The following is a 17,540-nucleotide window of genomic DNA, read 5'->3' on the forward strand; positions in this document are numbered from 1 at the left end:
CCCTGGCACATAGTAAGCCCTTGAATTTTTGTTGCTATGTTCCCCTGAGTTTATTGGAACCATACCTTCTGTTTGTCCTAACCTTTGATATACCTTTTCTTCCTCTATTATAGTACTTCTTCTGATTAATACTGAACAGTCTCCAGCTAGTAAAATTCTCCTATTAAAACAGACTTTTCACAGCATTTAGAAATTGGTGGTTGATGATACCATCAGTCACCAATTTTCAAGTCTATAATTCTAAAATAAATTTCTTTTAGCCTCTATAAAGTGTTGCATGGATCTCATTAGGTATGAGACATTATTCAGTAGCATAATATCAGGCTCCTGCTGCTGCTAAGTCGCTTCAGTCGTGTCTGACTCTGTGCGACCCCGTAGACGGCAGCCCACCAGGCTCCCCCGTCCCTGGGATTCTCCAGGCAAGAACACTGGAGTGCGTTGCCATTTCCTTCTCCAGTGCATGAAAGTGAAAGTGAAGTCGCTCAGTCGTGTCCGACTCTTAGCGACCCCATGGACTGCAGCCTACCAGGCTCCTCCACCCATGGGATTTTCCAGGCAAAAGAGTACTGGAGTGGGGTGCCATTGCCTTCTCCAATACTTAAGTATTACATGTTTAGAGGGAGAATCACAGACATCCTGTTTATGTTTTATAAGCCCAGAAGCTCATCTGTAGCAAAGTGGAAGGCCTCTCTATTCCTATTTAGCAGAGAGGGATCTTTTTACTTCTTGACGTTTTGTTATTATTGTTTGGCTTTCACTGGGTGTTTTCAAAGCTCTTCTATATGTTCAGGGTCCTGGCTCTTCAAGTGCTGCCACCTAAATAGAAGGGAGAGAAGGCTGAAACTGGTGGGTAAATTTGATAGACTAGTTATTTGCATAGTCTGAAAGTGTCTCCCCACGAATTCATTAAAAAGAAAAATAGTAACTTTACAGTGGAGAAACCTGGTGGAAACCACATTCACCAGGTGATCATAGTTGATGTGAATACTGCCATAGAGTGACACACACTGTTCCCCCGATGGTGATTCTTTGAGGTGGCCAGAGGGTCATTTCTGTGGTACTCTGCCAAATACCTAGCTTGAATCTGATCATAAAAAAGCATCAGAGAAGCCTACATTAAGCAACAGGCAACAAAATTGGCTCATAGTTTTATAAAAGGTCAAGAAATAGAAAGGATGTTGAATTCTCCAGATTAAAGAAGAGTTAAAAGGCACGACAACTAAATGCAGTGTGTTCGATCTTGGATTTGGAGAAAAGAAGGCATAAATGGGAATTATTGGTAAAATTATAATTGGAGTTATTTTTTGGTTATCTTAATTTGGGGTGGGGGGAGATTGGGCAAGGACGCCACTGGAATTTAGTAGATAGAGGCCTGGGATAGTGCTAGATACACTGCACTTCCCAGGGCAGTGCCGCAGCAAAGAATTATCCACTCCAAATGTCAATAATGTGCTGTTGAGAAGGCTTGGATTAGATAATATTATTTTATCAGTGTTAATTTGATAATTGTGTGGTTATGTAAGATAATGTCTTTGTTATTCGGAAATACTCATTGCAGGATTTAGGGACTTGTCAGCTCACTCTCAAATGGTTTAGAAAAATTATACACATGCATGCATGTATGTAATGACTAATCAAGCAAATAGGGCAAAATGTAAACAGCTGGTGATATGGGTAAAGGTGATGAGGGTTTCTAATATTTTTTAAGCTCAATTTTGAAATTATTAAAACTTCCACTAAAAAAGAACCTGCAAAGTAAACAAAGCTGTGAGTAAACTCCTTGGTGGGGGTGGAGGTAGTCCATTGTTTATTCAGATCCTTTGATGCTCTGAAAAAGAAAATTGCTGACATAGTGGAAGAGAATTCTGTTCAGTTTCTTGAGAAGACCTCTTGAGAATTAGTGCTTTGAGCACTGATGAAATTGAATTTTGGGGGAGTAGACTATGTGTTTAGGACTTTGGGTAGATTGCAGTATATATAGATGTAGAAAGCAGGTAGTCGTAATACATTGGGCTGCTTTTCTTCACCAAAGCATCAAAAGATGTTTCTAAACATCGTAAATGTTTCCATCTTTAAATGTTTCTTCTCTGAACAAGATTTTGTTCAGAGAAAAAACCTCACTATTTTTGAAGACATTGATTACCGTTACTATTTCTTAAGGGTCTCACTCATTTAGAACTCGTTGGCACCAGCACACATGTACCTTAAGGTTCAGGCTATGAAAACACCAATAATTAATGCTAAGGGGAAATTACACAGTTTCTTATTCCTCCATAACTTTCATCAGCTTTCTGGGAGAAATGCCACTGTTCCTGAGAGGTTGACAGCACTTGTTCAGAACATTTGCTTCAGCTTTCTTCTGCTCTAAGTCACAAATCAACCTGAACATTTCCAGATCATATGACTTTTTCTAATAAATTAAAAAAACAAAAACAGAAAACACTCTCCAAGATGTTTTTAGGACTGGAGGTGCTTTTAAAGATGATTTTTTTTTTTTTTTTTTTTGCTCTGCTCTTCCATTGCAAACACCGAGGCTCTTTCCCCCCCCCCCCCCCGTTGTATGATATACTCTAATGAAAGTAAAATCAAAGGGTTTACTGGCTTTTAACTTTTTTGTTTAAGAATTTCCAATTTAGGCTAGACCTTGTGACCAGTACCTACTCATACTCATGATAGAAGGGTAGATTTTCTTAGATTTATCTAAGACTTTCTTTCATAACAACATGGTGGTGATAATTACGGTATGATAACTTCATTATATAGAGGAGCATCTTGTGTTACTCTAATGTCCAGATAAAAGTAGATAAAAGTTAATAATATAATTTTTTATAACTACATTTTTTTTTCCCATGAAGACATTTCAATGTAACAGAAAGGAAATTAGAGAAAAAAGTTTGTCTTGGTGGTCAGTTCATAGACCATTCAGGTCAATCTTATGCTGTAATCAGACATTACTTCATTATATATGAAAATTGGACAGAGGGTTGTATGAAGAATTATTTTTGATGACACATTTAACAGACCATTTTCTTTTGGTTAGAAAAAAGGGACGATTATTTTGGTTGGGTAAAAAGATGGATAGAAATTATGACTAATAAGTAAATTTCAAATTGCCTTTAATGATAAAGAATTAATGATCTTTTAACGACTTGTTTTCCTTCGATTAAAGTCAGCAATGATATGGGTAACCATGTGTATAATGCACAATTTTTCTTAATTTGCAGACCATGAAGACTATGACCCACAAACTGTGAGGCTGGGAAGTAGATACAGTCATGTTCAAGAAGTTCAAGAACGGCTTAACTTCCTTAGGTTTGTTTTAAACAATTAGTGTTGCTCTAAGACACAGATAAAGAATGTCAAGTTGATATGCTGTATGGCTAGGTCTTTGTTAGGTGGCTCTTGTCACCTTTGATTTTTCCCATCTGGAAATCCTTATATGAAAGTCACAGGACATTTCCCTTTGTGTTCATGATTAAATATTAAATTATTGACTGAGTGTCAACTTTTCTTCTTTGCAGTATTTGAAAAGAACATATTTAAACCTTTTGTATAGACTTCTGGTCTTCATATTTGTTTATATTAGGAATATATTTAGTCTTTAAAGAACAAATTTCCATATTTGACACAGCCGGCTGGAGAACCATATTAAGGAAATGGGGACAAAAGTCTTGTTGGACCAGTACCCTAAAAGAGTGGTTTGAGTTCTCTGGTGCTTTGTTTATGCTAACAGCGGCTGACAAAAGCAGCCTGAGATTATGTGTTAATAACATTCTGTTGGGGATAGAGAAAGGAGATTTATTCCCATAGTGAGTGAGTGAGGGCGTGAAAGTCGCTCAGTTGTGTCTCACTCTTTGCAACTCCATGGAATTCTCCAGGCCATAATGCTGGAGTAGGTTGCCGCTCCCTTCTCCAGGGGATCTTCCCAACCCAGGGATTGAATCCAGGTCTTCCACATTGCAGGCAGATGCTTTACCAGCTGAGCCCCAGAGAAGCCCCTTATTCCTGTAAGCCAAAGCTAAATGTAGTCCAGGGCTTGATACACTCAGTGATTAGCTTTTTTTTTTTTTTTTTTTTAAGGAATATAAAACTATTTATTGACCACTGTTCACCAGTATTTATAATAAAGTAAACAATATACAGCTGAATAATATTCTGATTACTACAAAGTTATTGTTTTTCTTGGCTTCTGCTGAACTAGTAACCCAAAATACTGAGAAAATTGAGCCTTCATGTAAGGAATGGATTGGAGTCAAGTCTGAAAATACATGTAGGTCAAGCGTAGATTAGAAAAGTTTGTTCACTCATTTATTCCTGTAGATCGTAAACTGCCAATATTTAAAAACTATCTGATTAGGTTTCCATGAAACAAATCTGAGACATCCCATGTATCACAACCTTTCCTAAATATAGCACAGAGACTTCAATTTCTTATAAAACAATGGTTCACCAAAAGGAATCATCAAGTGTCCATTTAATTAAGTTTTGCTTTGCTATATTAAAACATACCAGAATTTTTCTACTTTTTTCATTTGATTGGGAAGGTGGTTGATAGTGATAAAAATTTTCCTTCCAGGTTTTCTGCATATAAAACTGCATTTATATGCAGATTCTGATAGGGATGCTTTAAAAAAATTACCGAATTTAAATTCCTTAATGTGTCTAATTACAAAATTATTTAATTTGAAAGGTTAAGACTTAAATTTTTAATCTAAGTTGAAGTTATTTCTTATATTGCTCAAAATGATGTAATTCCAGAACATGGGCTTATCCATGGTTATGAAAGGCTGTGGTTTAAATATATTTACCAAAATAAAAAAATTAACTCCCAAACCATTTACATATGTCTTTTATGTATACACATATAAAAAACTTAGAATGGTCCTCAGGCATATATAAGTTAAATGCAAATTCTAAATTCTGATTGAGTAATGATTATGGAGATTTCCTCCAACATTTAGAAAAACTGTTCTCTAATGCTGAGGAAATAATATACCATGGTATCAAATTATTTCCTACTGAAGGAGTCAACAGAAAGCTTTTATTTGTTCAAAGTAACCAGTGCTACAGATGGAAAAAAAAAAAAAAACCAAAAAACCCAATGTAACTTTCCCAATATTACTTCAAAACAAACAAATCAAACCTGATTTTCATTAGAATGTAGTTATTTCTTCACACTAATAAATCAAAAAACCAAGACCCACATTTTATATATATATATAAAAATATATATAAAAGGCAATGCAAACAATTGTTGAGCCTCATCTTCTGGACAAGAATGCCAAGTTAGTCTCTCTTCATAAAAAGCAATTATAATTTGAGGACACTTCATATTTGCCTCTTCTGCCAGTACCAAGTCTGCCTCATCGGAATCTTTGCATTTCATGAGGAACATTAATTCTCCACTGCTGTCTGTGGCACCAGTTATTCGTTCTGGATCAAGACCTCTGGCAAAACCTCTCGGTTTATCAGCAGCATCTCAGCAGCATCTCTTTTCTTCTTTGATTTGCTATCATCAGATTCACTGTCAGACAAAGATTTTCTTTTTGTTCCATCTTTTTCTTTACCAGCTTTTTGAGAATTAAGAAATGCTTCAATTAACTCTGGACAATCTAAATTTTCTTCAGGTTCCCAAGTATTGTCTGCATCTGTAAATCCCTTCCACTTCAGGTAATACTCCACTTTCCCGTTCACTACACGGCGGTCTAGCACTCTTTCTACTACAAATTCTTCAGGTTCTGCCTCTTCAACTTTTTTACTCTTTCCATTTTGCTTCTTTCCCATTTTTTGCAATGTAGTTTTATTGGAGGCCATTTTTTATTGCAGACTTGAAGAGCTATTATTCACCGCCTCTGAGCTGCTCCGGGTCCCGGGTCTGCGACGTCTCCAGTGATTAGCTTTTAATGATTATACACTTATAGATTTAAAATTGTTTAAAATTTTTGATGATGAGAGGTTTCTTGCAATTCAGAAACCCCCATCATATATTTTCAGATCATAAGCACCCTAAGGGAAATGCCCAAATTATCAGTGCTTCAGAAAATCTATTGCATGTATTATTTTGATACATTGGGGAATTTTCTCCTGGACTGCATTAATTATAGGCTTATGGTTATTGAATTATGTGCTTACTTGGAAATATTTGCATAAGTAGTTACATTCAGATTTTAACTTGAGGGCAAAGTCTAGACACCAGAGTTAAAGAAATTTGGCCTTTGTTTAAAGCAAAATGGTTCTGTGAGTTGTAGAGGGGTTGGGGTGTGGGTGTGGTTTTTCAATTATCTGAATGAAAGAACCTTCCTCCCCAGATTGAGAATCATTGCCATAGTAAGACATTGTTATTGATTGGTGTGTGTTGTATCCTTTAGATTGCCTAGAACAGAAGAGTTGTTATAAACTTTTTTGCTAAATTAAAGTTTGGGATCAGAGAAGCTGTTTTAGTCCCTGCTCTATTAGTACTTATCTGTATGACCTACATCAGTTCTCTGAAGGCACAGGAACTGAGCTTTACTCACTTTATATTTTAACCTAATAGCAGCACAGGGAGATAGGTATTATCCCCATTTGATTAATAAGGAAACTGAGATTCACATGGCTTAAAGCTATGTTTGAAATCATGCAGCCCCGGTATATAGTTGGTTACACTACTCAACTAGGTGTATCCAGCTTCAGTCTTTGCTCTTTCTATTAGACAAGTGATTTTTTCAAACCTACTTTGGAGCCTTAGGGCTTCTGAGGAGCTTCTTCCAAGATTTCTGGACGAGCAGTGGAAGTTTTATCCCCCTTTCTCACTTCTTTCCTCCTCTTCCCAACAGTTGGAGCGGCTCTGCTTTTATTTTTTATACAGTGCCCTTCCAAATGGAATTTTTGCTTAAAGAAAGCAAAAAAAAAAGAAAAAGAAGACACACACACAACCCCAAAATGAAAACAGTTGTATTTTATCACATTGGACCTCAGTTTCCTGTCTGTAAATTAGACAGGGTGACAGGGTTAGGTAGGACAGCTGCTAGAAAGCCCTCTTTAAGCTTAACAGTCTTATGAAAATGTCAAAGACACTGGAATTAATAACTCAAAATGCTTTGAAATGAAAAGGGAACCTTAAATACATTCACCTTACTCTGTAATTGGGTAAAGAGGCACCCTTAGATTAGCTAAAAATTGTGTGAAGTTTTTCAGAATAAAACGAGATGTTCATTCTGTCATTCGGAGACGCGCCAGACAGGGTGGGTGGATGAATGCTAAAAGAAAAAGAAAGCTAACTGAAGAAACTAGGTGAAACAGAGTTCACCATTATTGTCTTTAACTAAACCTATAGTCCTCAAACTAGAAAGACCCCTGAGAATGCCACTGAATAATTGATAAGCATCCCGTTGAATTTTGACATTAAAAAGTTTAAGACATATGTATGTTACTCAGTTCAATGTGGCCAAGTGCTGAGTGATGACTATTAGATCAGATCATCAGCAGATATTAAAATTTAAGGAATTTTAACTCTTCAGTGTTATGATTTATCTGTGAAAGTTACATAAGTAGAATACCTCTTTCTCCGGTGATACCATATAAGCAGAATGCTAAAACTCAGATAGCCTATTAAACATACTTTCAAAATTGTCTGGTTTCAGAGATCAAATCAGGGAACAAATCTTTTTTTTCTCCCACTGTATATCCTTTTGTTTTTATTGAAATATAGTTGATTTACGGTGTTTTCAGGTGTACAGAGAACAAAGGTTTGTTTTGGTTTTGTTTTGTTTTTTTTTTCCCCCTAGTTTAGGTCCAGTGATGTAGCAGAGTTCTTGGTACATTGTAGATGCTTAATATGTGCTTGCTGAATGAATGAATACCTAGTATTTTTTAGTAATAGATAAAAATTACGAAATAAATTATTTTAAGATGCTGATAAGAACTGACATCCTTTTACCTGTAGTTAAAATATAGTTGTGATAAGTGGATTATTTCCCATATATACAGATAGATTGCCTTTCAGGATAAAAATTATGTAGATCTAACTGCTAATTTTATGTTTTTCAAGATTTTTATTAAAGGATGGCCAACTGTGGCTATGCGCTCCTCAGGCAAAACAAATATGGAAATGCTTAGCAGAGAATGCAGTTTACCTTTGTGATCGTGAAGCCTGTTTTAAGTGGTATTCCAAGTTGATGGGGGATGAACCAGACTTGGATCCTGATATTAATAAGGACTTCTTTGAAAGCAATGTACTTCAGCTTGATCCATCCTTGTTGACTGAAAATGGGATGAAATGTTTTGAACGATTCTTCAAAGCTGTGAATTGTCGGGAAGGAAAACTGGTAGCCAAAAGGAGAGCATATATGATGGATGATTTGGAACTAATTGGATTAGACTACCTTTGGAGGGTAAGTGAGAAGTGGGAACTTGATAAACTGTGTATGTGATATAGTTTTTTCAAATAGGTAAGAAATCACAATTTTACATATAAATTATATGTATATATGCTGCTCTGATGCTTGTCCTAGGAGCTAGAGATAGTTCATCTTTATCTTACTATGTCATCTGTCTTTGGACTTTTTCATCTCTCTCTCCCTCCACCTCCCCTCCTTCTGCCACTGATACTCCTTTTCTCTTGGCTTAGAATCTGTCTGCCCCCGATGTGTTTAGAATGTAAGTGCACTAACCATAGAAATCTTTCATGCCTCTCCATGAAAATTATTTTCTTCCCCTTTTTAATTTAATGTAGACCTCTATTTCTTTTCAGTATTAATTTAGCTTATTATACACTTAATGCTAATATAGGAGAAAAGAAGACTTTATTTAGAAAGGCTTATGAATGTATACTTTATCAGCACTGTTTTAACTTACAATATTATATATATTTTTTAGTTGAGTTATAACTGACATACAACACCATGTTAGTTACAGGTGTACAACATAATGATTTGATGTGTACATATTGCAGAATGATCACAATCTATTGTTACAGTTTTTTTTTTTTTCCCTTGTAGTGAGAACTTTTAAGATTTACTTGGGACTTCCCTGGTGGTCCAGTGGCTAGAGCTCTGCTTTCACTGCCATGGCCTGGATTCAGTCCCTGGGCAGGGAATTAAGATCCCACAAGCTGTGTGGCATGGTCAAAAAGAAAAATGTATTGCCTTAGCATTCACTCTTTCAAATATGCAATACAGTATTATTAAATATAGCACCACGCTATATGTTACTTTGAGCCCCTTCACTCATTTGGCAAACAGCAATCTATTCTTTGTTATCTATGAGTTCAATTTTTTGTTTGTGTTTCTTTGATTTTTAGATTCTATATATAAGTGAGATCATACAGTACTTCTCTCTCTGACTTATTTCACTTAGCATAATGCCCTGAGGTTCCATCCATGTTGTAGTTATTAATATATTAGTCCTATCTTTAAATATCTTTAAAAATCTGACCTGTTCGCAGCAGTTTATATTGTTTTCTGGATATGAAATGTGTTTCTGCAAACCATAGGCAGACTGAATTGTTTATTTTAGTATTTGATTATTCACACTTTAAGTGGTTTTCAACATTTTTAAACAGCAGAAACTGCTTTTTAAAATCAAAGTTTACGTAAAACTTCAAAATGTAAAACTAGTTGAAGTGAGAAAAGAAAGCCTGGTTGGTGTTTTTTTCTTGCGACTCAGTCTCCCTGTGCTTTACTTCCTTCCCCCTCCCATGCCTTTTATAGGGTTCATCCCTAAAACTCTTCATCACAGAGTCTATACATAGTTTGAAAACCATTGATATGATTAGATGATAAAGATGGGGTGGGTAGCCTTTTATGCTAAGCTGTATTTCATGTTATCTTGATTTCCTTTAACTAATTTAAATTCCTACTTTAATATCTCACTACTTGGTTATTGTTGTTTAGTCACTGAGTCGTGTCCAACTCTTTTGCAACCCCATGGACCATAGCCCTCTAGGCTCCTCTGTCCATGGGATTTCCCAGGTAAGAATACTGGAGTGGATTAGCATTTCCTTCTCCAGAGGATCTTTGTGACTCAGGGATCCAACTTGCGTCTCCTGCATTGGCAGGCGGGGCTTCCCTGGTGGCTCACCTGCCAATACAGGAGACCCCAGTTCAATTCCTGGGTTGGGAAGATACCCTGGAGAAAGGGATAGGCTCCCCACTCCAGTGTTCTTGGGCTGCCCTGGTGGCTCAGATGGTAAAGAATCTGCCTGCAATGCGGGTGACTTGGGTTCGATCCCTGCATTGGGAGGATCCCCTGGAGAAAGGCATGGCAACCCTCTCCAGTATTCTTGCCTGGAGAATCCCTATGGATAGAGGAGCCTGGAGGGCTACAGTCCATGGTTTCATAAAGGGTCAGACACAACTGAGCAAGTAAACCCAGCACCAGGGAAGCCCACTGCTTGGTTACCAAGGTGTTGAATTGCAGGAGTAAATGATACTAATGACAGCATATTTTATTCTTAGTGAAATGTGTCTTCCTTTCTTAACTTGATTTATACAAAGACTTGAGGTTTGCTTTTTAAATTATTGAATGCTGTATTAAAAATCCTGAAGGTATGGTTTGAATGGAAATGGCCAACTAAAATATTTCTTGAAAGATATTTACACTTCAATCTTTTTTAATCTAGGTGGTGATTCAGAGTAATGATGATATTGCCAGCAGAGCTATAGATCTCCTTAAAGAGATATACACAAACCTTGGTCCAAGGCTACAGGTCAATCAGGTGAGGATTAACATGTATTAAAATTTTCACAAGTTTGAATTCTGATTGAAGAACTCTTGTTAATGAGAATTTTTTCTTTAATTCAGAATCAACTAGAAAATTTTTATTTTAACTCATATTATAAAAATATACCTAAAATATTTAGTCCACATTTCTCTCATACAAAATGCTGTCTAAATGAGTCTCGTTTTGAAAATTATCTTGAAGTGATTATTTTGAGTATAATTATAGTAGGAGATTTCAGCTGAATTTCTTTCAATTTTAACACCTCATCCTGAAATTCAGTTTTTGTGTGTCTAGATTATACTTGTTAACTTTTAAATAACCTTAGCTTTCTTTGATAAAACATAATGAGTGTTTGTTGTTGTTGTTTTTGTTTTATTGAAGTGTAGTTAATTTACAATGTTTTGTTAATTTCTGCTGTGCAGCAAAGTGACTCAGTTATACATATATACAATATGTCTTTTTCATATTCTTTTCCATTATGGTTTATCACAGGATATTGAATATGCTATGCTACTGTGCTATACAGTAGGGCTTTGTTGTTTATCTATTCCATATATAATAGTTTATTTCTGCTAATCCCAATCCTTCCCTCCCCTAACCTCTCTCCCCACTTTGGCAACCACAGTGTGTTTTATTATCAGTATAAACTCTTGTTAAATATGATTATGGTTAAATGAGATCTACCTTTAAGTTAATTGTTCCCATCTTTAATTATATAAAGCTTGAACTGTCTGTATTTGGCCCATTATTTGTAGGTGGTGATCCATGAAGACTTCATTCAGTCTTGCTTTGATCGTTTGAAAGCCTCCTATGACACTTTATGTGTTTTGGATGGTGACAAAGACAGTATTAATTGTGCGAGACAGGAAGCTGTTCGAATGGTTCGAGTATTAACTGTATTAAGGGAATATATAAATGAATGTGATAGTGATTATCATGAGGAAAGAACAATTCTGCCTATGTCAAGGTTTGTAACTGATCTACTGTGCTGCTACTTAATTGACAGTCTCCTAGCCATTGGATTTTAAAGTGATGATGTACGGGAAGAAGGAAAGGAAGTTTTTCATTTTTGAAAAAATGTTCTTAGCATCTTGCTTAAGAACAGTGTTTGTATCTTACAGAATCTTTTTTTAATAGTAGACCTTTTTTGTTTTGTTTCCTGGATCTGTTTTTTGTTGCTTTTTGTTTAGGGCATTCAAATTAAGTCTAGTTTCTTTTTATTCTGGGGGGGGGGTTTGTTTGGTGTTTTGTTTTTGTTTTTGCCATTGATTTTATTGCCCATTAAATGTTGCCAGGGATATTTTGCTGTTGAGGTGTTTTGACACCATTCGTTTCCACTTTTGAAAATAATAGTATAGTCTGATTGCAGAGTTAATTGGAAAGAACTCTTAAAATAGGCTGCTTTGACAGATAGCCAATACAGTAAGAAATATTTTCAAATGATTACTAACATTTCTTTTTTCACCCAATTTTATTGAGATATAATAGACATACAGCCTTTATAAGTTTATAATAATTTAGTACATCATGAAATTACTGCAATAAGTTTAGTGAACATTCATCATCTCATATAGATAGAAAAGAAAAGAAATGACTCTTCCTTTGTGCTAAGAAGTGTCAGGATTTATTCTCTTAACAGCTTTCATATATAACAGCATTTTGTTAATCATGTTGAACATTACATCTCTACTACTTAGTTATAACTGGAAGTTTGTACCTTTTAATCACCTTTATTCAATTCCTCACTCCCTGTCCTTCCCTCTGCCTGCTGATCATAAGTCTGATCTCTTTTTCTATGAGTTTGTTTGATTTTGAGGTATAATTGACCTACAATACTATGCTAATTCCTGGTATACAACATAGTGGTTGAATATTTCATTACAGATCACCATGATAAGCCTAGTTACCACCTGTCCCGTGACTCTTACTTTGTAACTGAGAATTTGTGCCTCTTAAAATTTCCCTTACCTAATTCACTCATATTTGGGTCTATTAATATTTCTCTTAAGGTTTTACCATTTAGTAATTTCAAATAATATGTATAATTTAGAAATATTTATTGAATATGAGCCATTAGTATTTAAGAGTTCTATTTTTAACCATGAAATTATTTAAATTGCTCCTTGAATATGTTTTTTATTTTTTTGCTTCTTACCTGCAGAAAATAATATGCCAACATAAGTATCATTGAGGGGATGAGTTTGGGTATTAGTTGGGCTTTTATAGCATAAAAATAAGTGATATATTACTCATGTCTCTTATAATGTCTTATAACTAGATACCTACAAACTGAGTACAAGAGTAACAACTATGATTGTTGGGTTTTGAAGATTACTTATAATATTTGGAATTAAAAGGAGCAGTAAATACTTGTTTTTAAGATCCTAAAAATAATATGGGCTTCCCTCGTGGCTCAGATGGTAAAGAATCCTCATGCAACATGGGAGACCTGGGTTTGATCCCTGGGTTGGGAAGATCCCCTGGAGGAGAGCATGGCAGCCCACTCCAGTATTCTTTCCTAGAGAATCCCCACGAACCGAGGAGCCTGGCACGTTACAGTCCATTGGGTTGCAAAGAGTCGGACATGAGTGAGCAACTAAGCATAGCACACAAAAATGATATGTCTTTAACTCATTTTTCCTTGTTTAGTAAGAAAATATTCCATTTTAAATTCCTAGCTTTATTTTCTTAGCAAGAAGATTGAAAGTCTGCTGAATACGATGATGTTTTCCCTTTTTTTATTTCCCCAGAGCTTTCCGTGGTAAACATCTCTCTTTTATAGTTCGATTTCCAAACCAAGGCAGACAGGTTGATGACTTGGATGTATGGTCTCATACAAATGATACAATCGGTTCAGTACGACGATGTATTCTCAATCGTATCAAAGCCAATGTAGCTCATACAAAAATTGAGCTCTTTGTGGGTGGTGAACTGATAGATCCTGCAGATGATAGAAAATTGATCGGACAATTAAACTTAAAAGATAAGTCGGTAAGTATCTATAATTACCAAATTTTTCAAGAAAATCAAGCCTGGGACTCTCAATTTAGTAGTCAGCATTTCAATCAATAAATATTAATGAAGCATCCGTTATATGTGTGACTGTATTAGGTGTTTGAATTACTGTAACACTGAGACAGTCATAATGGTACCTACAATATAGCAGAGGAAAAGATTTCTAAAAACAAAACAATTTAAGTGATTAGGTTAGACAATAGTTATAAATTATATTTCTGAAAAGATAGCATGTAGTTTTTTGTTTTGATTGGTATATATCACTACTGTTTTGTGTATTTTTCCTTGTCTTTGATACTAACTTATATATCATTTTTTAGCTAATTACAGCCAAACTTACACAGATCAGTTCCAATATGCCTTCAAGCCCTGATAGCTCTTCTGATTCCTCAACTGGGTCTCCTGGAAACCATGGTAATCATTACAGTGATGGTCCCAATCCAGAAGTGGAAAGCTGTTTGCCTGGGGTGGTGAGTAGATAGTTTTGAACTATCGTATGCAAGGCATTATGCTAGATTATTTAAGAACGTGTATAGAATAGTTCTTTTTTTTTTTTTTTTTTTTTTTTGAGCTTAAAATTTATTGTGGCAAAATATCAAATAACTGTACATAACTGTATAGTTGTTAACCATCAACTTTCAAATAGATCCTTTGAAAGGTGATTGTAACTTGGTTGAAATTTTAAAAACCACATTTTATATAGATAGAGTGCCATTATATTTATATAAAACTAGCCTATTATACAACTCAATTATAATTTGTAAGTTCACTGAGAAAAATAGCACTGTATTTTGTATTTGTGCCACAAAAAATGAATTCTTCAGAACTGTTTCTGTAGGAAAATACCCACAGTCTTTCTCAGATCGCCAGTAACGTAATTTTGTTTCTAAAGAAAGTAACTTCTCCCTCCCTTACCTCCCCACAAAAATTTTAATAATACCAGCCGCTCTAGTGTCAGAAGAGTTGGCTCTCTCAATCAGTTGGATTAGGAATTTAACTGTTAGTGGGGCATGGCAGCCGTTTGTTTATACAGAATCTGACTTGTATGAATAATAAGAATAGTTTAACAAAATAGTAAAAAAGCTGTCAGACACAAAGTACTAGAGGTGGCTTGGATAATATATTCAGTCTACATTACGAAGGATTTGTAAAGGTGAGAAGATGTGTAGGCCGACCATTTCAGGATAGAAATGACAGAAGCAACAGTATGGAGATTAACAAACACATTTATTTGGGGACTCTCCCTTTGTGGAGGTGTAATTTACAGATAACATTCCGTGTATTTTGTATTCTAGATAATGTCACTGAATCCCAGATACATCTCTTTCCTTTGGCAAGTCGCAGACTTGGGTAGCAGCTTAAATATGCCACCTCTTAGAGATGGAGCAAGAGTACTTATGAAACTTATGCCACCAGGTAAGAATTTCCTTCGTAAATAATTATGGTGTTGATAAAGTACATGTTGGACAGGAATGGGTTTGTTAACAAATTCTGTTCCTAGATGGAAAATAATGGGAGTTGGCAAACTTCAGCTCACTGGCTAAATCCAGCCCACTGCCTGCTTTTTGAACAGTCCAAGAGTTAAGGATGGTTTTTACATGTTCTAATTGCTAAAGAAAAGAATCAAAAAGAATATTTTGTGACTTACGAAAATTATATTACATTAAAATTTTTATATCCATAAACAAAGGTATTGGTGTACAAGCTCTGCTCATTCATGTACATGCTGTCTGTAACTGCTTTTGTCATAGCATAGCAGCAGTTATGGGAGAGACCATATGGCCTGCAAAGCCTTAAATATTTACTATCTGGCCCTTGACAGAAAACATTTTCTGACCCTTGGACTGTGTTCTGGGTCATGTGTCATCTATAGCATTGTTTCTTTTTTATTCCTGGGAAACAGCCATTTTCAATTTGTAGCTTTTATTATCTGTGTGTGTTATCTGTAAATAATACCCTCACGCAACTGTCAGTTTTACCTACCTACCTACTGATTTTCCATTGTGTAAATGAAAAGTTATTTCCACATTCTTCCCATTTTTCCTTCTTCCTTTTTTTGTGCCACATGACATGCAGGATCTTAGTTCCCTGATCTAACCCGAGCCCCCTGCAGTGAAAGGGCAGAGTCTTAACCACCGGCCCTGTAGGGAAATCCCTCCTCCAGTATTTTCTTAAAATCATATTCAGCATTTATGTTTTTAAGAGTATGTGAAAAGTAGTTTGCTAGATTAATGGCAGCTTTTTTTTTTCAGGGCTTAATTTTCCCTTTTCATTTTCTTGGTTTTCTATACACCTATCACTAATTCTTCCCATGTATTCTCTAATAATCTCTCAAAATAATTTTCCATTATCATGGGTATTATATGTCAGCTCCACTGTTGTCCTGGAATTTTTCTTTTGCCTCCTCTCATCTGGTTGCTGTTTGTTATGCAGTTACCATTTTGGGACTTCTTTCTTCAGCCTTCCTATGGTAGATTCATGTTCATCAGCTCCTATGTCTTGAGCCTTTCTTGAGGGACTCTGTTATCTTTCTGAGGCACACCTTCATGCATTTATTTCAGAAGGGGTACATGGGAGGTGGTTTGGTTTGTTTGTTTCCAAAACAATACTAATCTGAATAATAGTTCACATTTGATTAGTAGTTCAGCTTTGTGGTGGCATCCTTAACTTTTTCTAGCTCTTCTGTTAACTTCTTGACCCCAGATGTTCTAGTGTTAAAATTTTAAGATCTTCCTCCAAGGAATCCTTTCCATAGGATTTTGTTTTTCATGAACACATTTCAGTGTTTGTGCGCTAATAGATGTTTTCGTCTAAAACCTAATGTTCTACACAGTTATGAGCTGAAAATAAGAGTCGGTGGAGAGAATTGGACCAGATCATTCAATTCTATACAACTTTAAAAAGTTTAAAAAAACTTTTTGGAAACATTTACTACCTTACAGAAAAGTTGTAAGTACAATTCAAGAACTCCAAGAACGATAGAGTAGAGCCTTGCTTCTCCCCTGTAAATTAATGTGTGATCACTATTTACTCATAGATTCTTATTTTCTCCATCGGGTTATAGCCATTACGTTGTTGTTGCTCAGTTGCTGAGTCATATCCGACTCTCTGTGACCCCATAGACTGCAGGCGCTCCAGGCTTCCCTGTCCTCCACTGTCGCCCAGAGTTTGCTCAAGTTCATGTCCATTGAGTCGGTGATGCTATCTAACCACCTTATCCATAATAGCCATTACAATCATTATTTATTTTGATACTCAGTTGTCCCAGTCACGATCAGTGGATGTACGCACTGTGTTTTTATATGAACCCAATGCTTTTTTAGATGTAGCTTAGATATAGTTTTATCATCTTTCAAGTACTTTTTACTTTCTGGCACGAGATATTTAAAGTTCATGGTAGTGCTTTCTCTATTCCAGCCCTAGAATCGGGCATTTCTCCTTTTAGCAAGGGGGAGGGTACTCTGCTAGAAACCAGAATGCAACAGCTAAATTGTGCTCGTAACTACTGCGGTGTTCTTGTCACCTAGGCCTTTTCTTTGATCTGAGGAAGTAATACACACTTAAATACACACACATTTATATCAGAAAACCAACATGGACTCATACTGACTAATCCTGCTTTTTAGTTTTTCTGTATTCCATATTTGTCTCTATTCTCTGCATTAGTGAGACATCTGCTTCCCAGCTTTATCAGTGTGTTGGGGAGGGAGATAGAGTAGAAAGTTGCTTCTTTTGCAGACTTCAGTCACTCTGTCTGTATCTGCTAAGTATGTTTTGCTTTCATATCCTTAACTTTCCTAGAATTTGGTGGGGTGCTAATTTA

General features: G+C 35.7%; 1 protein-coding gene and 1 pseudogene across 5 annotated transcripts in view; one reads left to right on the top strand and one right to left on the bottom strand.

The window, feature by feature from the left end:
- USP9X (ubiquitin specific peptidase 9 X-linked) overlaps positions 1 to 17,540 on the top strand; it is a 116,931-nt gene that overhangs the window by 56,527 nt on the left and 42,864 nt on the right. For all 5 annotated transcript variants that reach the window (XM_027533634.1, XM_027533637.1, XM_027533638.1 and 2 more), the window contains exons 15-21: positions 3,225 to 3,312; positions 8,030 to 8,372; positions 10,601 to 10,696; positions 11,458 to 11,669; positions 13,453 to 13,693; positions 14,038 to 14,187; positions 15,013 to 15,133. In XM_027533634.1, coding sequence (XP_027389435.1) covers positions 3,225 to 3,312; positions 8,030 to 8,372; positions 10,601 to 10,696; positions 11,458 to 11,669; positions 13,453 to 13,693; positions 14,038 to 14,187; positions 15,013 to 15,133 — 1,251 coding nt within the window. The remainder of the gene's footprint in view (positions 1 to 3,224; positions 3,313 to 8,029; positions 8,373 to 10,600; positions 10,697 to 11,457; positions 11,670 to 13,452; positions 13,694 to 14,037; positions 14,188 to 15,012; positions 15,134 to 17,540) is intronic.
- On the bottom strand, positions 4,100 to 6,182 carry LOC113886933 (annotated as a pseudogene).

This window comes from Bos indicus x Bos taurus, chromosome X (genome assembly GCF_003369695.1).
Source record: "Bos indicus x Bos taurus breed Angus x Brahman F1 hybrid chromosome X, Bos_hybrid_MaternalHap_v2.0, whole genome shotgun sequence".
Lineage (NCBI taxonomy): Eukaryota > Metazoa > Chordata > Mammalia > Artiodactyla > Bovidae > Bos > Bos indicus x Bos taurus.